The following is a 24,708-nucleotide window of genomic DNA, read 5'->3' on the forward strand; positions in this document are numbered from 1 at the left end:
TAACAAGAGAGGAAAAAACAACACTAGATATCACTATTCCAAGTAAACTCAGTATTCACAATTTCGATTGGTTTGTCAAGATGATAAAAGTAAAGTATCTAGTCTGTCGTATATAATCTGACACCTTGAATTTAAGGAATGTTCAAGCTGTAATATCTTGTGAATTAGACTAACAGCCCAGATTTACTAAACTCAGCATATTTGTTCTGGAAGCTATAGATGTTAGAGCAAAAGATTTCTCCTTGCATGAAGGGAAGGAATAAGTAAGTGATCTATTTCTTGGGCACTATTATAATTCCCAGCACATATATTTTTGGTGTACCACAATGACCAGCCTGGATAGGCTCTACTTACACCTCCTTCCTTGCCATAAGGAATTTCTCATAGGAGTGCTTCTTTGAACAGAAAAGGAGATGGGGAGAGAGAGCAGCCAAATGTATTTTTATAGAAATTCACTTAACAGCTTGTTTTTGCTAATATGTATACTTTGTTCCGTAAAGTGAGGGTTGTATCTGTTGGACTTTCAGGAAGAGCTAAAATGACCTAAGCCAAATGTAAAACAATGATTTAGAGCTCTGGTTTCACAATATTCCTATGGTAACTTCACTGGTCTTAGATATTTGCTGTAAGTGAGAGTATCAGGGGAAAAAATCATTTAAATTAAAGTCATACTTCTTTTAAGAATATAAAAGTAGATAACATTAAATCAAACAGTAATACTTCCCAGTTCCACAATGGCTAATAATCACAGTTACAGTGACAAAAAATGAGCTGACCAGCTTTTCTGCTTATTATTTTTTTTTATGTGTTGATACTAGTCTGATATAAAAAATGAGAAACCATAGTATCCAACATTGGCATTATGAGTAAAATACTAGGCTGGCAGTTTATCAGTTTATAAATAATATTGGCATAACCTAGTATAGGAATTTAAAAGAAATTTTTCTGATGAATTATAGTAATATTGAATAATAAAGTATATTTAAGCCATTAAGTAATAGTTCCATTTCTCTTTAATTAATACATATTTGGTGATACTACTAGAGAAAAATCTCAGACAACAGTCTGATAGACTTTTGGAAACCCATCTTTCCTAAATGAAGTCGGGAAACAATGTGAGGCTCTCTGTCAGAGAATATTACTCTCTAAAATAAGAAATTTATTTCAAATGAAACCAAATTTAAAACAAAAAATCTTTTTAAAAAAATTATGGGTTTTGTTGTTGTGTAAGAGTTGTACAACAAGTACAAGTTTATGCAACAAGTTTATGTTGAAAACATGCTTTCATTTTCAGGATGGAACGTTAGTGCCGGTGACAATATTTTATAAAAGAAATTCTGAGGGCTTACAGAAAAAACCTCTTCTTATTCATGTATATGGAGCTTATGGGATAGATTTAGACATGAATTTCAAAGCTGAGAATCGCATGTTAATTGAAGATGGATGGATATTAGCATATTGCCATGTTAGGTAAGTCAACACATAATTTTATTTCATTTGAAGTATAAAGCACAGGGACAGAGTCCAGAATCATACTGAAACTAATAATTATAATTTAGATAGCACTTTAAAGTTTCAATTTTTCCATTTATATTGCTGAATTTATGAATTCTTCTCTAGTCATATACTTTACTAAATATGGACTGTCTCTTGACCCAATTGAGTAACAGTTAAGTTAATCTGAAACACTCAAGTTTCCATATTTGGTTGCCTACTGAATGACTGATTCCATTCAAGTCTCTTTAGGCTTTGGTTTTCATAAAATACTCATCATTTCTCAGACAGCCCTATTTTATAAAGTGAACTGGCCTTTGGTTCACACTTTTGCCCTTTCTACCTTATACAGTTCCCACTTCTGATCACATAGATTTGCTATCTCCCATTTATGTGTTAATTCCACTTGGATTTGCAAAATATCCACAAGTATGCATATTTTTAGAGTAGAATCATGTACAGCTTATTCCTCACGTATGTTTTTACCTCATTTCAGAGGTGGAGGCGAATTAGGCCTCACCTGGCATTCTGGCGGCTGTCTGAAAAGTAAACTCAATGGCCTTGCTGACTTAGAGGCATGTATAAAGTTCCTTCACAACCTGGGATTTTCTGAGCCCGCATCAACAGCCCTTACAGCTTATAGTGCTGGAGGTATACTAGCAGGAGCATTGTGTAATACCAATCCCAGACTCATCAGGGCTGTGGCTTTACAGGTAAGTCAGCTCTGAGGGCTGGAATGATAGAATATTTGAACTAGAAGAGAAGAGATTGGTTACTCTAAGAAATAGAAAGAGAGAGAGAATCAAAATAGTTGAAAACCTAACATACAGTAGGAATAGAATGAAGTGGTTTCTAAAAATTTTTTTTCCCCTTTTAAAAGGTTTGATTCTAAGAATTATAAATTAGGAAATTATCTACAAATAGTCATTTAGGCCAACACTCTGCTCCCTTTATAAACGCCTCCAGTGCAGAACATGTGTCGCTATTTTCATTGAATTTTTCATGGGATAGAGGTAGTACTGGAGAGTAAAAAGGCATTAAGTCGGTATGCTATGGATGGACTTGTAATCAGGCTTTCAGTTCCAGGTAGCTGTTCTTCTGTCCTGTTACCTTGGACTTAGGTCCTCTCTGGAAGCAGTTACGATGCCTTTAGCCAAAGATATTGGCGTGTACTTTTTGCCTTCGTGAAGAGATGAATAGGTCCTCTTTCTCTTCATGAAGATGTTCTATCCTTGACTTTCTCTTATTCTTCTTGGGTGTTAAGTTCCTTGGGTTTAGGCATCTTTGTAGCTCTGTACTAAACAGAGAACCTTAAATCAGTATCTGAATTAAATTGCTTCTATTGTCCATCCATACTTGCTGATAGAAATAACAGCTGGTATCACCTCATTTATTCTCTAGCCTTCAGAATGACTGCTTTTAGGGACATAGCAATGACAAATAGTAACTTTTGCATGAAAAAGTGTGTCAGTTCTTTTCAGAATTACATTGGCCTTTGGGCATTTTACCTCATAGCATGCCTTGTAGCACAACATTACCCTTCATTTTATTTTATAAGGCTCTCAGTTTATTTACATCTTGAATAGTTTATGCCTGAACTACTTTAGTTTTACAATTTGTATTTATAATATTCCCAAATTCTGCATTTTAATTCACATTTTCTTATATTCAGCATAACCTTCATGTTGACCTGTTCACTGTACATCTGCTCTAGAACTAAATAAATACTAATGGAGAATTTCTAAAATAATTTAAAAGGTCTTAACCATTTACTAATCGCTTTGTCTCTAAAACTTCCTAACTTTTTTCCATAAAAATTTGTCTAAGTCTTTTGTTTTATCAAGACCCCCTTCAACTAAAAAAAGGTTCAGATTTAAACCAAACATCTTAAGCCTGTTTGAACTCATACTCTTTTTTGTTAAAGGTACAATTGATTCCATAAAACAGACATATAGCAATACAAATGTATTGACTGTATAAGTGTATAGACTTTACAGTAGGTAAGGACATAGACGATACACTATACAAGTGGACTTTTAAGGATATGATCATTCCATTGGCCCTGAAAGCATATTGCATTTTTCAAATAACTTCATTTACCACTGAATAAAATTAAAAGGAGTCTGTAAAGAACCTCCAACCCCCAGCTAGCTGCATTTCCTCACTGTCATTGTTATCCTGCAGTCTTGATCTTGTCTTTGTCCATGACTCCTTGAGCTTTGGCAGGTTGTGCCCAGCCCCACTCACCTGACCTGAGATAAGACCTGATGCCAATCATCACAGTTCCAGGTCTGTGCAGCTTCACAGGTGGTGTTCCCATCGAGCATGGCCTCAGCGTCATGTTCTGGCTTCATCATCTCAGAATTTTTATCAGAGCTTCTCTTTTCAATCATCTAGAAAATCTCCATGGTGAAAGAAAGCTTCCCAGTATCCCCCAGTTGTCCAGGATGAAAGCATCCAAGCCTGATTTCTCATAGACAAGTGGGCATGTGAGGCACCGCAGCAGCTGTGTGGGAGGCACAGAGGTACCCAGGCTCCAGATAAAAGGGACATGGCTGCCAGGCAGCTTCCTCACTATTCCTCAGTAATAAATACACTTTGTGTTTATTACAAACCACTGCAAAGGCGGAAGCACGCTACTCCTGCCATCTCCAGGTTTGTTGGCAGGCACACTCCGCACCCCTCCTGACACACACACCGCAAGGCTCGTGGCTTCCAGGCACCATGCCCTTCTCTACCCATGTTGCAATTGTGCTGAGCTCATTCTGCCACCTCCTCAGTCAAACCCGTGACGCGCTGCTTGTGTTTAGGCACCTTTTCTGGACATTCTCAATACCATGCTGGACGTGCAGCTCCCTTTGACCATCGAAGAACTAGAGGAGTGGGGAGACCCTTCATCTGATAATAAATACATGGACTACATAAAAAGTTACTGCCCCTACCAAAACATCAGGCCCCAGGTAATTAAAACCAGTGGTGTTACTCTGCCTCATGTAAGTAATACAGAAAGGTTGTCAGCAAGTATGTTACATTTAAATAACATAGAAGCTAGTCAAGAGGTATGTTTATGCAGTTAAGTATCAAAGTAGACAGAGTGCTGGCCCTGGAGTCAAGGAGACCTGAGTTCAAATGCAGGCTCAGACACTTACTAGCTGTATGAGCCTGGGCAAGTCAACCTTTGTCCACCTTGGTTTCTTTGACTGTAAAATGGGGAAAATAATAGCACCCACTTGCAGGGTTGTTGTGAGGACTAAATGAGATAATATTTGTAAAGCACTTAGCACAGTGACTGGCACCTAGTGGGTGTGGAGACATGGATAGCTAGGAATACATACTTGTCCCTGCCCCCTCCCCTTTCCCTTCTGACAGTTCTACTTGGCTGCATTTTAATTTTTATGGACATCACTGCTTGATTAAGCAAAGGATACTATCACATGTCTGCGTAAATCTCACACAGATCTTGAGTAGCAATAATTAATGTGAAGCACTTTTTCTTCCTTATAATAAAGGTGCTCAATAATTATTTTAGTAATTTAATAATGACTTATAAAAAGGCACAGCAAACAAAAAACTAATTTGCTTTGTAAATCTGTCTTCTTTTAGACTTATCCTTCAATTATAATCACAGCCTATGAAAATGATCAACGTGTACCTCTAAGAGGAATATTAAAATATGCTCAGAGACTCAGAAAAGTTATCATGGAGCAAAGACACAACAGAGATCATGGTACAAAAATGCCTAAAAACTTGATTGGTTAAGTATGCCCACAGCCCAACCCAAATCATGCTGCTCGTAGTAGTACTTTTAATTACAAAATGGTTTTTAGTAGTTGTATCCCCATGATTTAGGAAAAGTAATTTTTCCTTGTACTTAGTATTGAGTTAAGCTGCATATGAGCACTTCATAATATGGAGTTGAAGACACTGTTATCATTATCCTCAGTATCGTCATATTCATGTATGGGCTAGTAGGTATTTCCTCAGTGCTATGGTGTGGAAAGGGAAGAAAGCTTTGCTTAGGGGCCAATGTTTCAGAATATCTAAATGGTGTTACACACAAAAATAATACTTTTAACTAGTCTTAATTTTTTGGTCTTTCTAATGTTCTGTGCCTAATGTCCTCAAAATAGCACCCTGAAATCACTACGACTGATGAACAACATAAATAGTTAACTTTAAGGAAAAATTAGCTCCATTAAAATAAAAGAGTTTGAGAAGTAAGCATTGCCAGTTTTCTAAAAATATTACCAATAATTAGTTATCTGGGACATTTTGACTATGTTTTATGGTAAGAGAAAATATGCTCCCTCTTTCTCTAGACCCTGGCACTACTATAAAAATCCAACATCTTCTCTCTCTTTCTCCAAGGTTTAATTACAGCTGATATGTGGCATCTGTGGCAAAGATTTAGCCAACCCCCTTCCTTAAAGAAGCACATCAGTACATAGGAACATTCATCTGTAGGTTTCTTATTTACTAAATCAAAGATGCCGCCATTTGGCGCAGGTTGGTCTGACTAGCAGAAGCCCTAGGTGTTGAGTTACCTGATTGCTATGAGAAAACAGGGCCGATTCTTTCATTAAATAACGTGTTTTGAACTGTGGGTGGGCAGCAGTGAGATGTCAGGAATTGCTGAAGCAGGAACATCGTGTCCAGTCTTCTTAACTGGTAAACAGCTAGTCTATGGCAAAACTTTTATTCCCTACTCCTAGTTTCCCCCAGCTTTGTGCCTTTCTCCTTCTTCTTCTTGATCTGAAAGAAGAATGGAAGAGAATCTTGAGAGCCCTGCAATAGGGATAAGGTGTTGGTGATTTTTTGTTTGTTTGTTTGTTTGTTTTCCCCCAAATCTTTTATACCACAAAATAGACCGCCCCACCTGGCCCTTTTGGCTGTAGAAAAATCCTGTAGTGGTCACTAAAAGAACAGCAACGAAACCACAAACTTACTAGTAACAGAGAAAAATAACTGAAAGTAGCATTTGGTCCCATTGGCAGAAGAGCTTGAGGAAGCCTAGTGAGTCTGTCCACAGATAAGAAAAAATCGAGAAAGCAAGTTAGTTGAGTGGACCTCACCAGTCAGCTGGAAGTCAGCAGTTATTTATCAAATACTTATTATATGTCCTGGGCAGAGGAAGATATTGCAACTTCTTGATCTTTTCATAAGTAACTACATTACTGTAGTCTCCCAAAGGAATTGACAAAGCAATCACTAAGTATGTGCCAGGTGATGTGCCCCTGCTCTCTGGGAGCTCATGTTCCAGTGAGGGAGGCCACATGTAAATAACTAGCTGCCTACAGAGCAGATGGAATGTGATCTCAAAGGAGGACTGGAGAAGGCCTCCTTTCAGAAGGTGGGGTTTGAGCTGGCTCTTGAACAAAGGAAAATTTGTGTCATATTCGGGGCAGAGTATTACAGGCATGAGGGTTAGCCAGGAAAAGGCTTGGAGACTCCTAAGATAGTGTTGTGCTCAAGGAACAGCATTTAGGCCAGTAGGGCTATCTATATGATTTATACATATAGATAGATAGATTTATTCAGTGTGTGGAGGGGAGTAAAGTTTAAAAAGACTTGAAAGGTCAAAGGAAAATTGGGGTGAGTTTTGGGAAGAAGGACTCTTATTACACATGTTGAATATGAGATGCTTATGAACTGACATCCAGTTCACCATATCTAATAGGCAATAGATAGTGACATAGGACTGAAGCTCAGAAGAGAGACTAGGGCTGAATATAAATCTGGGAACCATCTCATAGATGAGATCACCAAGTGAAACAGCATAGAGCAGAAAGAGAAGAGGGTTCAGGACAGAGCCTTGGGAGATGGAACTTTTAGAGGGCAGGACATGAAGAGCCAACAAAGGAGAAGACTAAGAAGGAGCAGTTGGATAAAGTGGAGAATTGGGAGAGATCAGAGGAGAAGGCAGTCAACAGCGTCAGCTGCTACATTGAGGTCAAAAAGGACGAGGATTGGAAAAGGCCATTAGATTGTAATGAGATCATTGGCAATTTGGGAAAGAGCATGTAGGACAAGTGTCGAGGCCTGGAGCCAGATTGCAGAGAGTTTAGAAGAGAGAGAGAGGAGGAGTGGAAACACATGATAAACAGCTCTCTCCAGGAATTTAGCCAAAAACAGGATTGCTGTACAGTGGTAGTGAGGAGGGTGGGTTTAAGAAGGCAGTTATTGTTGGGGTGGGCATATTTGTATCTATCACATAAGGAGTTAGTAAATAGGGAGAGATCAAAGACAAGAAAGTGGGGGCCACTTCATGTGAGACAAGACTAAAAAAGATGGTGGGTAGTATATCTGAGTGATGTGAGAGAAAGGGGAACTCTTAGCAAGCTTAGCCTCAGATTTTTCAGTGAAGTATGAGTTGAGGCTCACAGGAGCAGGAGAGAAGAAGGAGGTTTTGTGAGAGGTTTGAAGGAAGATGAGAAGATTTGGAACAAACCACATGGAAAGGAGGGGATGGGGGAAAGGGGAGAAGCATTGATTAAGCACCTCCCATGTGCCAGGTGCTGTGCTAAGCATTTTACAAACACCATCTTGCTTGAGCCTCACAACCCTGAGAGGTGAGTGTGAGGTCAAGTGGAAGAGGAGGTCATAGGTACTGGGCAGAGAACTAGGAAGTTAGTGGATTTGATTGAGCACCACTGCGACCAGGATGTATGCCGAACTCCTCTAGTATGAGGGCAGGGGTTGGGGAGAAGATGGCAGTTATGCAGCTTCAGCAGTATCCATCTTCACATCAGAAGTAAAGCCACTGGCATATGACCTCTGCCATTAGTGTAACTATCCACCTTCTGATCCCGTCTTGCATTCCTTGTACCTTCTTGGCAACATCACTGTCTCTTCTCCTTCCCTCTGGTCATATAGAAGAGCATCCCCTCCTACTCTCACTAGGCTAAACAAATTCTGTTTTTGCTGCAGTAGTCATCAATCTCAGACACCTTCAGTCTCTTCCTTACGAGTGGCTCAGTCCCATCTGCCTCTCACCTCCGTCAGTCAGCATTTATTAGGTGTCTGCTATGTGCCAGGCAGGTACTGTGCTAAGTGCTGGGAATACAAATAGAGGCCAAGAAAAAACAATCCCTGCCCTTGAGGATTAATAGGAAATAATTAACAGAGGAGGTGCTAGAATCAAGGTGCGTTGGGAAAGGCTTCCCATAGCATGTGAGATTTTAGTTGGGACTTAAAGGAAGCCAGAAGGCAGAGGAGGAAGGGGCATTCCATTCTAGAGAAAATGCTGGGAGCAGAGATAGAGAGTGTCTTGTTTGTGGAACAGCAGAGGAAGCCAGTGTAAGCACATGGTGGAGAATATGGTGTAAGAAGACTCAAAGGGTGGGGAGGGGGCACGAAGAGTGGTAAGTTATGAAGGGCTTTGGATGCCAAGCAGGTGATTTTGTACTTGATCCTGAAGGTGATAAGGAGCATAGGGGAGTGACTCACTCTGGTAACCATGAGTGAAAGGTGAATTGGAGTGGGGAGAGCAATGTGGCAGGCAGACACACTCTCTTCAGATGGTGCCATACCTCAGGAACCTCCATCTCCTACCCAGATTCTCTGTTCCCTTTTATGTCTTCCTCCCTTAGACTGTAAGCTCCCTGAAGGCAGGAACCATTTTTATTTCTTTCTCCCTGTATTTGTATCCCTGTTGGTCAGCACATGCCTGACCCCTAGTAAACACTTCCTAAATACTACTCGACTATGGGAGGCAGCAGCACTGCATTTGGAGTCAGAGGACTTGGGTCTAAACCCTTGTTTGTCCATTTATTAACCACATGATTGTAGATGCATCACTTGCCCTCTCTAAGGCCTCTTTACTCCCCTGTAAAATTCAGGGATTAGATCAGATGACCACCAAAGTCCTCTCCAGCTCTTAGTCTGTGTGCCCTTCCCACCAAATCATGCTGAGAAATGGAATGGTCTTATCCACATTCGATCCAAGAAGGATCAAGGAGATTTGACCGCTAAACTTCTTTTAAAAATCATCTGTATCTGTTGCCTCTACTTCCTCATCCTCTTGCAATGAAGCTTCCACCCTCTGCCCTGTCCTGTAATTTTCTTCTACAAACTTCTCCATATCAGTAGTAGTGACTCCTATTCTTTAAGTTTAAGGATGTACATAGGGAGCCTGTCCTTCATTTTCAGCTTCAAGTCCTTTGGGTTAAATTTACAAGAATTCAGGCAAATACATTCTTACCAGCCCTTGTTAGGTACATTCTATCTTTGGCCACAAGGTTAGGCCATATATATTCCTACATAATTGAACCCATAGTCCAGAAATCAAAATTTCACATTCAAATACCAGCTTATTAACCAGCTGTTCACATCCCAAATCTACCTCTCCTTTCTGAGTCCCTTACTTTAGATAGGTAGCAATGATTAAATCATTACCCTTCTGCCCCAACGTCTTCCATTTCTTGACCAAGACTTCCTAATTTTTAGGAATACTTTCTAAATTTCTTCTGGCAGTATCAGTTGGACCCATATGAATCACAGAAGTGGATGATAGTCTTCCGATTTGAAATCTTTGGAAGTACTTTCAGGTCTTGGATACATGCCCACCCTTACAGAAAGCGGGTCTTTTTGTTGATATAAGGTCAACAGGTGGCTACCCTCGTATCCAGGGCAGGGGGTCACCAACCACCACTGCTCACCTCTTCTTCCTGTAGTCTTCCCTGATTGGCCCCTTATCTGATAACATCTATGGAAAAACATCTTTCTTTGGAGAATAATAACCAGCTTCCACCTCTTCAGGAGGAGCCCTTATATTTGTAGCTCTAATATTGGTTTCTTAGCTCTGAGTGTCCAATGTTCTTTCTTTTAACTTGCAGCCCCCATAGATAGGTCAGGATTATCCTTTGCTTCTTCAGATGCCTTTTTATTTGTTTGTCTTTTAAAGAACACTTCATTCTTTATGTTAAAATGTATCTATTTACCTCTTTTTGTAAGGAGACCAGCCTGTGCTGTGAACATAGATAAATGCCATATGTCTAAGACAAAATGCAGATATCACGTATTTAATGCATGTCACTGAAAAATTCTTCCTAACCTCTGTATTTACTGGAAGCGAGAGACTCAATCCTTGTCTTTCTTGATCATGTCTCCCCTTGTAGCACTGCTATTGCAGACTGCTTGGGTGAGGGCTCATCGAATTCTTCTCAGCTCATTAACAGTTGATAGGAACACCCACTTTCTAGCCTTCTTCCTTCTTCAGCTCCTTCCTACTTCTCAAGTGTTCTCCTATTTCCTTTGTCCAAATTCAGTTCCCTGGCCTCTTCCATAATTTCAAAACCCTTCAAATTGCCTTCCCAAGTGAGCAGTGGCAATATTAGAACATAGTTCCCTAAGCAATATATCTGCTTAAGCCACAGTGTTTTTTTAAATAACAGCACAGAATAAAAGGATCTATACTTTCATCATTGTGGGAAATTCCTGTAATGGGAACTCTTAAACCAACGCAGATCTGTAACTTAAGCCATAAGCCTAAGTAGATTAAGCCCTAGGGAGATCCCTGAGGAACACAGGTTAAATGGCCTGCTAACTGGTGGGCCCAGCATTGTGTCCCTTACGAACCATGCTACCTCTCAGTGGAGACTCCAGATTAAATACATTTTCCATTCTTGACCATGGAAGGCATTTGAGGAAAAATAGCACCTGTTGTTAGAGAAATGGGTGACTGAAGATGTGGGGTGTTGCATACATTGTTAGACATGATTGCTATATTGGTTATTTTGCTTGCCTGTTTTTCTTTTGTTACAAGGGAAGAATCTATGGGAAAAAGGATAAAGGATGTGATTGGATTGGGGAATGACATTAAAAAATGAAAGAAGTCAAATAAAACTTTTTTGAAAAAATGCAGTAGCAAACCAGGGCCCAGAAGCAAGTAGAAATTAGAATCAAGATTTCTGGATTCTGCTTACTGCCCTTCCCTCAAGGAATATTAGAAGGCTTCTCAGCTGATTCCTGGAATCCTTGGACTCACAGTAGTTCCTCTGTTAGGAACTTTTGACTAATTGAACGTGGTCCTAGATTCACTTTTCCATAGCTGTTTCTAGTAGGACGTGTGACATAGCTAGCAGTCACAGAGCTTGAAAGAACGGGATCTGCCTCGTCTCAGTGGCAAGACTGTCAGCCTAACATATGCACGCGCACACCTACCTCACAGACAGCCTGCATGTCCTTCTCTACCTTCTAAGGGGAATAATGTCAAGAGCTGAATGAGAAATTAGACTATCATCTTACTACTAAAAAGCTAGCAAGTCCCTCTGGTTGTAATTTTTCTTGTTTACTGATTTTAAATGTACTTTCAGGAAGAAAGATTCCTAATATTATTTTAGATGTTAAGCCTGGAGGAAGCCATGCTGCAGCCTTTTGGGAGGACTCCATAATTGAGGTATGTAGCAAATCCCCCATTAAATAAAATCACAATTATTATTCTCAGCAAATAAGGACCATTTCCTATCCCATAAAAACAAATTGTTTCCGAGATGGCCTTCTCAGTTTCTTAATTTGAGGGCTACCAATAGGCTTAAGGCATAATCACAGGAGAAGTTTGTCCTCCATTCTTGAAGAGGACCATGACATCAGGGAATGATGACATGACTTGGAGGCGACTTGGATTTGAGTGAGTGAGTGAGGGCTGTGCAAGGTCACCAGCCTCACTTTCTCCTTCAGAGCCGTCTGGGTCCAGTGACCTGATATTCACCAGGATGACTAGAGATGGCCCAGGATGCATTGGGAGACCCTGGCCCTTTTAGGCTAAGGCCTTTTCAGGTTCTCACTATGAGTGAGGTTAACACCCATTCTGTGAATAGGCTTCTTTAAGAAGTGAGTCAAGGGGTGGCCCCTTTAATCAAAAAAAAAAAATATATATATATATATATATATATACATGTATATCAAACTGGGAGGGCAAGCCCCTCAGGGTTGCTGACCAAAAGAAAAACAGTTACTATTTACTATTATAAATAGTAAAAGGAGAAGAAGAAATGAAATAAGAAAGGCAGAAGGGATGAGCAAGAACAGTAAGAAAGAGGGCCTTACATACAGAGTGATAGAAGGCACTCATCAGAGGGAGAGGACTTCCATTTGTAACAGTCTGTAACATAAGTCACCCACCTTGTTTCGAGAGAGCAGTAGTGAAAGACAGCCCGAACTATGGTGTATCACTTTAGAATGTCTCGTGTGTTTAAATTTTGCTTCTTTTAGGTTGCCAAACATCTTGCTTTTCTGTACAAAGAACTTGGACTTGGTGACACTGGTCCCCTCGACTAATACCCATTTTAAGACAAGATGGACGCTGAAATGTGTCTCATGCAGTGGCCTTGAGTGCTCCAGAAATGCAATAAGTTACAGTCTCATGCTATGTTGGGGTTGGCAGAGCTCTTTAGAATTCTGTAACCCATCAAAAGCCTTGTCTTTGCCTAGGCTGGTACTTCACCGTCCCATCCAGTGGTGCCCAGAAGCTCCTCTGCTCAGATCTCTCTGTTCTTAACTGCAGCCTCCTTTCTTAGAGTTTGGGGAGTTAACAAAGGCAGTCCAACTGAGAACAGAGGAAAGGTTTTAAGTTTGTTTGGGTTTTTCCTATGCCTAAACTGATTGAAACAAGATAAAATTCTTCACATTGAAATTAATAAAATCAGACTCCCTGATTGCATCTCAATGACTTTTGAGGTGCATCTAGGTGGTGCAGGGGAGAGAGCATGGGACTTGGGATCAGGAAAATAAGAGCTCAGAGCCTGCCTCAATCACTTACTAGCTGTGTGACTCCAGGCAAGTCACTTAACCTCTCAGCCTGTTTCCTCATCTGTGAGATGGAGATAATGATAGCCCCTACCTCCCCGGATCAAATGAGATGACATCTGTAAAGCTCTGTGCTAACCTAAAAGTGCTGAACAAATACTATTCACAAGCCCTTTAGTTTCATTGGTATAATTTGCACATTATAGTTGCTGAGGACCTTAGGGGGTGGGCCTTGCTCTTGGTCATCTGATGCCTGGGCTGGGGTCTTCTTAACTTGCAAGCCAGCCCTATCCAATGAGCCATGCTGCCTCTCTTCTCATTGAATACTACTTCAATAAATAACTTTTCAGGCATGATTTTCTTTTCTGTGTTTATTGCATTTTTAAGAGTATTGGACAACTTTTCTAAAGCAGATTCAAGCTGTAGAAATTCTTAAGAATTATAATTGATGAGTGTTCATTATGTTTACTAACGTCTATCAAGCCAAAGATGACCAATGACAGCATCTCAGCAGGAACTGTGCAAGATATTTAAGAAGCGGGAATAACATGCTTTGTTTGAAACAAGACACTTGTCTTTGAAGGCTTCTTGACGGTGCAGGAGTTTGGTCAGTCTGTGCTCCAGAATGAGTCCTTCCCCCTTCTCGGTTCTTACTGCATTCGTGGCCACAGTCTCCCCTCTGTTAGTGAACGTGGTACTCAGCTTTATGCTTGCTTTTGCCGGGAGTCCTATAGAAAGAGCCTGCAAATTCACCTCTGTTGTTTCTCCAAAATTCAGCACTATGGTAAAGACTCTGTCTAGACCATCAAGTTCCCTTGTGTACACCAGAATGTTAGCATCATGCCAAATGTAGCACAGCCAGCCCCGGCTGAGAAGCAGCTCATTGAGACGCAAGGAACTTAATTCTTGATACAGCTTCAGGGGAGAAGTGTCTTGATTCTTCTGAACCTGTTTTTCAAAAAAAAAAATTTATCAATTAAATGTAATTATAAAAATTTTTAAATGTTTTCTACACCTAACAGGATATATAAGGAATTTATTTCCCCAATACATCTTGTAGTTACATTTTGAAATGAAGTGTTATGGTTGTGACCTGACAAGTAAGTCTCTTAGGAATAGAAATATAGACCTCCCTTGCTTTTTCAGCTTCTCCTTTTCTCACAGTTGCAAACTGCTATAAGAAGAGAAGTAACAACTGACATTTAGAAAGAGCTTTCAGGTTTGCAAGCACTTTTGTACATTATTTCATTTGATCCTCATATCAAGCCCTATAGAAGGTAACTACCACAGGAGTTATCCCTGTTTTATAGATGCAGAAACTGAGATGAAGAGGAGTTAAGAGATTTTCCCACTATGAGAATCACAACAAGGTCCTGACTTTCAAGACCATGGTACTTCCTCTACACTGTGCTGACACTAAGTGATCTGTGACTCACTTTACCTAGCATGTTACTTGAGCCCCACCACAGGTCCACCCTGGGAACTGTCAAGGTTCAGAGATTTTATGTGGCTTGTTTATGGTCACACAGCTAATAGGTGTGGGAGATGAGATTCCAACAAGTCTTCCTGAGATGTATTCTCTCACACACAACTTCATTTGTTTAGAGCCTTACCCCTCCAAACAAACTTCACATTTGTTGCCAAAATGTGCAGATCTTAGCTTTACTAAGACCCAAAATAAACATCAGAAAACCCTGAGAATATCTAAACTAGGCACTGAAAGTGATGACAGTAAGCTCATCAACTACATTAACCTCTTAGAGACAGACCTTTACACTGTGCCCTGAGGACTTGATAGAGAACTCTGCCAGCTAATGGGGTCCTGCTAACTCCCTGAAGAAATCAGCAGCAGACATAAAAAAAATTCCAGATAGAGTAGTAATTAACTGTATGATTTACGAGCACTGACCCTCAGGTCAAGAAAGACCCAGGTTTCTGGGTATAGCTATACCATTTACCAGCTGTGGGACCAAGGGCAAGCCCTTTAACCTCTCTGTAAATCAAAGATTTATGCAACTGTGAAGGGAGGATAATTTTACTAAGGATTTTAAAGGTTGTGCTTTTGGAGAGGCAACATGGCCTCCTGGACAGGGCCCTGGATATGGAGTCAGGATCACTAACTGTACAGCCCCGAGCAAGTGTCGTGAACTCTGGGCCTTGGGGCCTTCTCTCTAGACTCGATGGCCTCCGACCTGCTTCTGTCCATAAATCATTTTTCTGCATCACTGTTTTCTCATCTGTAAAACGGGAGTAATACTTGCACAACATGTTGTATAGCACTGATGTGAGCAAAGTGATTCCTAAACCTTAAAGTGCTGTACAAATACCACTTGTTACCTACAACTGGGAAATTTCCTGTTTAAGAAATTTTATGTCTTTATATGTAAATTTATCAAACTTTTTATCACTATGACAATGGAAGATATTAACATCACCCCTACTTAAAGAGCCTTGACTCTCCACTGCCCCGGTCACACCAGATAGCCCGCATTCTTTTACACGAACAACTTTGCTATCAAATCCACATAGTTTGAAAGTTCCTTTTCTCTACTTGGCTTGGTATGTGATAGTCTAAAACAGAACTTCTACCTTCATATCTCAGCTCAGAGGAATTATCAATATGTGGCATTCCAGTGACTGCTGAAACTTACTTGTGACATTTCTATATGTTAGCTCCCAAGGAAGAAAAACGGCGACCTCAGAATGTAAACTCCTTGAGGTCAGGAACCGTTTTTACTTTTTGTCTTTGTATCCCCAGTGTTGAGCACCATGCCTTGGCATGTAGGTGCCACACACTAATAAATGCTTAATATGAGAGAAAGTTTACTACAAAGAAAGACTTTAAAGAGTCTGTAATTACATGGCATTTATACACAGTAGCGGGAGGAGTATGGAAAGTTACCACCCAATTAACAAAAAAGCCTAAGCTGGACCAGAAGTGAGAAAGAAGAACCACATTTATGTTCACAACTAAAGAAGCATTGATTTTCGGAATCCAATGATTTTGCAGATTTAGCACTTACATCAACATTCAGAACTTGGTAATTGGTGTTAGTGGGTAGCCAGGTTTGGTTCCCTTCACTAAAACCAGCATTGGAGCTGTTATCCCACTGCATTGGTGATTTGGAAAGCAGGGTCTAGAAAACAAGCAAAAGTAAATATGCAATCAAATTCTAAAAATTCTCACAAACATTTCTTAATTATAATTTACTGTAACTAGCACACTAGGGGTTCAATATTTGTTAGACTACTCTGTCCATTCAGTATTTCCAGTGTAGTAGTCCAGAAATACGTAGCTGCAAGTGAATTAAATGTACTTTAAAGAAATATGTAACATTTCAAGATATGTTTTAACCCATAGTCTCTTGTAGTAGCATTGATCCAATCAGTTTATTGCATAAATTTCGTTTCCAGGCTTTGTTGAGTTTAATATTATAGGCCTTAAGTAACAGAAAATCCACCTTGATCGGATATTAGAAAATTGGGCTGTATGTAGTCAAAACAAGAATTCACTCAGGAAACAGCTGAAATGGTGACCAGTCCCTGGGATCATCTATTTCATTGACTCTCAGACTTGAGAATTTAGGCTCAATGTGCGTCCAACCATATAACTGTGAGGAGGTGACCTCATTTTGTACCCAGTACCACATTTGGTCATGCAGAAGAATAAAAGAACAATTTATGCCATCTGCTTTGGAAATGAAATGTGGCAGAACAGAGATTGGAAAAACAAATATTTTCAATTGGCTCCTTTTCCAAAGGGAGAGTAAGCCCTTAGGAATTCTAATACTATCACCTTAAATTTATATAGCACTTTACAAAGTGCTTTGATCCTCGCAAAAACTCTATGAGCTAAACAGGGCAGAAATCACCCCCGTTTTAGATAGAGGGGGGAAAAAGGCTCCCCAGAAGCTAAATGAGTTACCTAAGCATACAGGCCAGGGCTGGAGTCCAGTGAAGGCTGAAGGCCTAATCCAGCTTGCATTCCAATAGACCTTGCTGACCCTCATAAAAGTTATGACAGTTAGTATTCACTAAACCAATAAAACATGATGTTTCTGTGGTCTAATAAACATACACACTACTGAAATATTTACGCTGTATTATACTTACAGTATCATAGTTTTCATTTAAGTTTGCTGCTAAAATATCTTCCATTCCTATTTCTTCACCATAGTAAGTTATAGGTGTCCCAGGAAGTGTTAAGATTAGCATATTCATGACATTGACATAGTCTTTTCCAAAACGAGAAGTTAACCGAGTAATGTCAGGTCCTCCAATCTAAAAATTAAGTATAAAAATACAGTCCAAAGTACATTCTAGAATCTTGTCTCTCCCTATTCTGAATCAAATGTAATAACAAAAGTTAGCTTTATAAAATAATTTCAGCATTATAGAAGGTTTGCGTATACAATATATAATTTTTATACATATGTGTAGATATAGATGTATATAATGTTTAGGTAATATTGGGAGAATATAACACAACTCTTCTGTACTCTAAAGGACAGATCTAAAGTTAGAAAAAAGAAAAGTAAATATTTCAGATATGAAGCTATTTCTGCTACTATTAACACTGAAGAACAAAGTTACCTTTATAATTACATTGTAATAGGCTACTATAATATCTATTTTCAAAATTCATAATTTCTCCAAAAATGAGATAGGTTTCTTTCTACATCCTTTTCATTATCTAGAGGGATTATGCAAGTCACTGAATGCCTGTCCAAGCCTTTTAGGGAAATCTCTGTTTCTGAACTCAGAAATATTTTCTTTCACCTTTAGTCTCCTCACCAAGCAACAGTAATTGACAAGTGTTCCTGCCCATTACAGATTTCATTCAAATGATAAATGAGCATAATCACAGTCTGGGTTGGGGGGGGGGGGGGCCGTTGCCAATGTTTGCTATGCTAACCAGGCTATGTAATGAAACAACTCATTGTGTGTGGCAATTGTCATTAATGCATGTTTAAAACTAACACAAGAACTAAGAGATCACTCCCCTGCTGGCTAAGGAGTAGTAAGTCATCACCCTCTGAACAGGGCAAAGAGAGTAAGTCCCATGGCCAGGAGCAGTGTGAAATGCTTAGAGAATTCAAAAGTAGGCAGAGAGCCTGGGGAAAGATGGAGCTGCCTGGAGCTGGGCCCTGAAGGTTGGCTAAGATTCAGATGTTCTCTTTCCAATGACTTGGCCATGCCACAAACAGCTACTACAAAACTCAGAGGAATCAAAATAATGTAGCTTATATAACTATACTCCTGAGAGACCAGGGAGCTTCTTCAGCTGAATCTCCAAAACCTCTTCCCTAGAATGTTTCTTTACACTCTTTCCTGTTGTTACCATGCTTCAACTGGCTCCCCAGGAAATCTGAACTACCCTCTTACTTTTTGGGCTAGGGGTCAGCAAACCCACCTTCCAATATTTCAACTCTAATATATCCAGCATTTTAAAAGTACATTAGAAAACAGTAAAAATAAAATTACGGTACAGGAGCTTAAGATGATCAAATGTATAGAGTCAGATCTACAGATAACCCTGCTGTCAAGATGACACTTTGGTTGAGGAGATAAGATGAAATTATTAAGTTAAGCAGAAAATACTTTTTTTAATTAACTTTATAAGAAATCAACAACAAATAAACATAAAGAATTAAATCATGGGGGCGGAGCCAAGATGGCAGCTGGAAAGCAGGGACTTGCATGAGCTCCCACCCAGTTCCCTCCAAAAACCTATAAAAAATGGCTCTGAACGAATTCTAGAACCACAGAACCCACAAAATAGCAGAGGGAAGCAGGGATCCAGCCCAATACAGCCTGGATGGTCACTGGATGAGGTCTATCGCGCATGGAGTGGAGGGGAGTGGAGCTCAGTGTGGGTGGTGGCAAGACCAACCAGACCAGGAGCCATGCGGAACAGGCCCTAACGCCCTGAATCAGTGAGTTGTGGCAGTTACCAGACTTCTCAACTCACAAATGCCAAAGACAACAGAGAAGGTTAGTGGGAAAAGCTGCGGGGCTCAGAGTTGCCGTTTGGCCACTGCCCCAGGGGCAGCAGGGGTGGTGCAGCTACAGAACTACAGCTGCAGTTACTCCTAGCCCTAGGCCCACCTGGTGGGAGGAATTAAGTGGTGGATCAGAGCAGGAGTGCAGAGCCTGCTTAAGATTTGCCTCAGGTCCAGGTTGGTGGTTCTTGGGGAAGGAGGAGTGCTGGTGTGGCAGACCTCGCTGTATAGAAATAGCTCTGAAATCAACAGCGCATCCCCTCAAGCTTGGAACAAAGTACTCTTTGCTCTACAAGCAGTCATACCCCAGCGAAAAACTCAAGGGTCAAGTAAGTTGGCTGGGAACATGGCCAGGCAGCGAAAACGCACCCAGATTCAGTCTCAGACTTTGGATTCTTTCTTTGGTGACAAAGAAGACCAAAACATACAGCCAGAAGAAGTCAACAAAGTCAAAGAGCCTATATCAAAAGCCTCCAAGAAAAACATGAAAGGCCATGGAAGAGCTCAAAAAGGAGTTGGAAAAGCAAGTTAGAGAAGTAGAGGAAAAATTGGGAAGAGAAATGAGAATGATGCAAGAAAACCATGAAAAACAAGTCAATGACTTGCTAAAGGAGACCCAAAAAAATACTGAAAAAATATTGAAGTAAACAACACCTTAAAAAATAGACTAACTCAAATGGCAAAAGAGCTCCAAAAAGCCAATGAGGAAAAGAATGCCCTGAAAGGCAGAATTAGCCAAATAGAAAAGGAGCTCCAAAAGACCACTGAAGAAAATACTACCTTAAAAATGAGACTGGAGCAAGTGGAAGCTAGTGACTTTATGAGAAATCAAGATATTATAAAACAGAACCAAAGGAATGAAAAAGTGGAAGACAGTGTGAAATGTCTCATTGGAAAAACCACTGAACTGGAAAATAGATCCAGGAGAGATAATTTAAAAATTGTTGGACTACTTGAGAGCCATGATCAAAAAAAGAGCCTAGATATCATCTTTCAAGAAATTATCAAGGAGAACTGCCTTGATATTCTAGAGCCAGAGGATAAAATAGAAATTGAAAGAATCCACAGATTGCCTCCTCAAAAAGATCTCAAAAAGAAAACTCCTAGGAACATTGTCGCCAAATTGCAGAGCTCCCAGGTCAAGGAGAAAATACTGCAAGCAGCCAGATAAAAACAATTTGAGTATTGTGGAAAAACAATCAGGATAACACAGGATCTAGCAGCTTCCACATTAAAGGATCGAAGGGCTTGGAATATGATATTCCGGAGGTCAATGGAGCTAGGATTAAAACCAAGAATCACCTACCCAGCAAAACTGAGTATCATGCTCCAAGGTAAAATATGGACTTTCAATAAAACAGAGGACTTTCAAACTTTCTCAGTGAAAAGATCACAGCTGAATAGAAAATTTGACTTTCAAACACAAGAATCAAGAGAAGCATGAAAAGGTAAATAAGAAAGAGAAATCATAAGGGACTTACTAAAGTTGAACTGTTTTGTTTATATTCCTACATGGATAGATGATGTGTATGATTCATGAGACGTCAGTATCATAGTAGCTGAAAGGAATATGCATATGTATGTGTGTGTATGCATATATATACATATGTGTGTGTCTATGTATGTATATATGTAGGTTATATATATATAATACATATATGTATTATATATATATAGACAGAGAGCACAGGATGAGTTAAAAATGAAGGGATGATATCTAAAAAAATAAAATCAAATTAAGGGATAAGAGAGGAATATATTGAGAGAAGGAGAAAGGGAGAGATAGAATGGGGTAAATTTTCTCTCATAAAAGTGGCAAGAAAAAGTGGTTCTCTAGGAAGGGAAGAGGGGGCAGGTGAGGAGAAATGAGTAAATCTTTCTCTCATCAGACTTGACCTGAGGAGGGAATACCATATACACTCAATTGGGTATCTTACCCCACAGCAAAGAAGAAGGAAGAAGATAAAAAGGGGTGATGATAGAAGGGAGGGCAGATGGGGGGGGGGGAGGTAATCAAAACCAAAAACTTTCGAAAAGGGACAGGGTCAAGGGAGCAAATTCAATAAAGGGGGGGTAGGTTAGGAAGGAGCAAAACATAGTTAATCTTTCACAAAATGAGTATTGTGGAAAGGTTTTACATAATGATATGCATGTGGCCTATGTTGAATTGCTTGCCTTCTTAGGGAGGGTGGGCAGGGAGGGAAGAGGGGAGAGAATTTGGAACTCAAAGTTTTAAAAACAACAACAACAACAAAAAGTTTTTGCATGCAACTAGGAAATAAGATACACAGGCAATGGGGCATAGAAGTTTATCTTGCCCTACAAGAGATGAAGGGAAAGGGGGATGGGAGGGGAGTGGGGTGACAGATGGGAGGGCTGACTGGGGAACGGGGCAACCAGAATATAAGCCATCTTGGAGTGGGGGGGAGGGTAGAAATGGGGAGAAAATTTGTAATTCAAACTCTTGTGAAAATCAATGCTGAAAACTAAATATATTAAATAAATTAAATACAAAAAAAGATGAAAAAAAAAGAATTAAATCATACATAAAGCCCCAGTGGAGCCAAACAAATTGATAACGAAATATGTTTTGTTGTCTCCAAGTCTGAAGTTTCACTTGAAAGGACAAGAAGAGAGCAAAATACAAAAGATCACCAAATGAGTTTAATAGAAATAACTGTCAAAGTCCAGGAGAGATTTGCTTTAGGCAGGGAAGGCCTTTGCAGGGGAAATAGAATTTGTCCTTGATCATTAAAAAAAAAAGAGACAAAGAATAAGTAGAGAAGGGAGATGCTTTCTCCAGGCACTGTAACTTATAATGTTCTCCTTTATACTCCTATAATATTCAGCCTATAACAGTTTCTTTCTAAATGTATTTTCTCCTCTTTGAGATCATAAACTCTGGGTCAAGTAGAGAGGAATTTCAGATTCTATGCTGCTTTTATGGCTAGATTTGTGGGTTAGATATTTAATAAATATTTAAGTGTTTATTATTTTTAAAATATTAATTCTTAAAATTGTATTTCTTGTGCCCCATTAGACTGTGAGCTCCTTGACAGCATGGACTTTTTCACCTTTCTTTGTAGCCCCAGTGCTTAGCACAGTGCCTGGCATGTAGTCAGCTCTTAAGAAATGCTTCTTTACATAACAGAGTCCTTTTTGGATCTCAGGAGAATGTATTGTACACAAATCCACATCTGGTTTGAGGAATAAATCGCTCTCAGGGCCACATTACAGAACACAGAGATATGGGTATTTCCTAGGATCGAGCTGAATGCTTACCATCCAATTGGGCCAGTTTCCTTCTGGCATGTTCTTCATCCAGGATGCCACAACTTCAAAGACCTCGGTTCCAGAGAGAGTAGTCATTTCTGTGAGGTAAAAATTGAAGGGAAAATTTGCTTCTTGGATAAAAGATGTTCCATAGTACATCATGGTTTCTTCAATGCCTTCCTGGTTACTTGCTTCAGTTCCCATAAATCTGCAAAGTGATTTTTTAAAAAAGGTTTTGATTTTCCCCAATATTGACATGGTGTTCATTTTAATTGGATATAAAGCCTTGAATGGACTCAAGCTATATTTATACATAGTGCACAAGGTCATATGGATTTCATACAGAGGGGATTTGCTAGAAGCTTCATGAAAGCCAGTGAGTGGCAAAAAAAAAATTATGCAATATGCCACATTTTCCAACAACTTAGAAATCATTTTGAATAGACTTTTGAAAAGACCAAACTGAAGTGCTAGATTAAACTGACTAAAAAATGGGAGGGGAGGGGGCAAATGTTATTTGAGCCAGTCAACCCTCCCTCTATTAAAATGTGGCTAAAAACTCCTGACTCAGCACTAGTACCTGCCTCACAGGGTTGTCATGAGGCTCAAATGAAATCACAGAGATGCTTTGCAAACTTTAAAGAGGTTGCTATATATCTGCTATGTTGATGATGATGATGAAGTCTTCCCATATATATCCTACCAGCCTTCATCACTTCAGTCTCTCCAGAGTACCTTCATTACATAAGTACTTTGCTCCTTAATATGTACTGCTCATCTGTTTTTCAACACTGTATATGTTGCAATATCCTCCATAAATATCGATCCCCTCAATCATGAGACTATAAGCTTCCAGAGGGTAAGCATGCATCTTGTTTCCCTTGTAGTCCTATAGAAACTAATTGGGGACTTTATAGAAGGTGTGTATTTAATAAATGTTTTTTTACTTCATATAGATAAAGCATTCTGATTCAAAAAGATCATATAACACAATTGGTGATATAAGAAAATATATTTCTCTGCAACATACCAGATTGACATTAAATGGTAATTTTAGAACTTTGTTTCCTATAACAGATCTGCCCACTTCACCCCCTACTCAAAAATCTTCAATGGTCCCCTGTTGCTTCTAGGAAAAACAAAAAAGTCCTTAAAGTAGCTTTCAGAGTCCTCCATATTCTGGATCTTTCTAGTCTTGTTTCCATTCCAATCAAATTCCATTCCATTCCATTCCGATCAAATTGGCCTGTCAACTCTTTCCTATACTTGACATCCCATCTTCCAACTATGCACCTTTGTATTCCAGAATGCGTGTCTTCATCCTCTCTGTTTCTTGGAAGCCCTGTCTTCCTTCAAAGCACAGTTCAGGTGACACCTCCGACACAAGACCTTCACCCTTTTTCCCTCCTGAAATTACTCTCTAACCTTCTATATACTTTGAATTTACATACCCAGGTATACATCATATCTTCTGTGTTGAATGTAAGCACCTTGAAAGCAGGGATTATTTCATTTTTATCTTTTTATCCCACCCTGACATACAGTAGGTACTTAATAAATTTTTTTAATAGAATATAACTCTTGCTTCCAAATGCTACTTGATATTAGGGATAAACAACCAAAAAAACCCAACAGAAAGGGAGACAAAGGTATATCCTTTTACCTGTATCTACCAGGCTCCCTGCTGTACTGGTCCATGGTCTGCCTAAAGCTGCGGAGTATGTCATGCATCCCAACTTGAGTGGTGGTATAATCATGATACAGCTCAGAATAGTTGGTAACCATGTCCTTTGAAAGCAGCACAATTAGATTATCATCTCACATGCCAAATGCCCACCACTTATTGCATAAGAACACAGACTGTTCCTAAGCATTGTCCCAAAAAAGGTTTTAATTATACATAGATGCCTAGAAAAGTGACCTAATTGCGGAAGACATTTAACTCTATCATTATTAAATTAATAACAGTCAATTAGCTAAGCCTACAATCTTCTCTCTGGAGAACTTGCAGTGAGAAACAAGAACAATGTATTTTCCCTCCCTACTAGTATTTCTATGAGGTCATGTGAGGAGGACCTCAAACAGAGCCATGCAGAAAACTCAGTAAACCCACTCTGGTAACAACCTATCACTACACGATAGGAACTGTATATTGGCCCAAACTGTGATATTCACTGAGCAACCAATGCCAGGA

General features: G+C 39.6%; 2 protein-coding genes across 2 annotated transcripts in view; one reads left to right on the forward strand and one right to left on the reverse strand.

The window, feature by feature from the left end:
- Nucleotides 1-13,583, forward strand: part of PREPL (prolyl endopeptidase like) — a 44,508-nt gene extending 30,925 nt beyond the window's left edge. The window contains exons 10-15 of the mRNA XM_036750321.1: nt 1,295-1,470; nt 1,991-2,207; nt 4,305-4,454; nt 5,098-5,221; nt 11,808-11,890; nt 12,706-13,583. Of these exons, the coding sequence (XP_036606216.1) occupies nt 1,295-1,470; nt 1,991-2,207; nt 4,305-4,454; nt 5,098-5,221; nt 11,808-11,890; nt 12,706-12,771 (816 nt within the window). The 3' untranslated portion in view covers nt 12,772-13,583. The remainder of the gene's footprint in view (nt 1-1,294; nt 1,471-1,990; nt 2,208-4,304; nt 4,455-5,097; nt 5,222-11,807; nt 11,891-12,705) is intronic.
- Nucleotides 13,584-13,592: 9 nt separating this feature from the next.
- SLC3A1 (solute carrier family 3 member 1) overlaps nt 13,593-24,708 on the reverse strand; it is a 36,953-nt gene continuing 25,837 nt past the window's right edge. The window contains exons 6-10 of the mRNA XM_036750322.1: nt 24,178-24,302; nt 22,524-22,722; nt 17,353-17,520; nt 16,263-16,376; nt 13,593-14,187 (exon numbers count right to left, since the gene is read on the reverse strand). Coding sequence (XP_036606217.1) covers nt 13,747-14,187; nt 16,263-16,376; nt 17,353-17,520; nt 22,524-22,722; nt 24,178-24,302 — 1,047 coding nt within the window. The 3' untranslated portion in view covers nt 13,593-13,746. The remainder of the gene's footprint in view (nt 14,188-16,262; nt 16,377-17,352; nt 17,521-22,523; nt 22,723-24,177; nt 24,303-24,708) is intronic.

The sequence above is a fragment of the Trichosurus vulpecula genome, chromosome 3 (assembly GCF_011100635.1).
Source record: "Trichosurus vulpecula isolate mTriVul1 chromosome 3, mTriVul1.pri, whole genome shotgun sequence".
In the NCBI taxonomy this organism is placed as follows: domain Eukaryota; kingdom Metazoa; phylum Chordata; class Mammalia; order Diprotodontia; family Phalangeridae; genus Trichosurus; species Trichosurus vulpecula.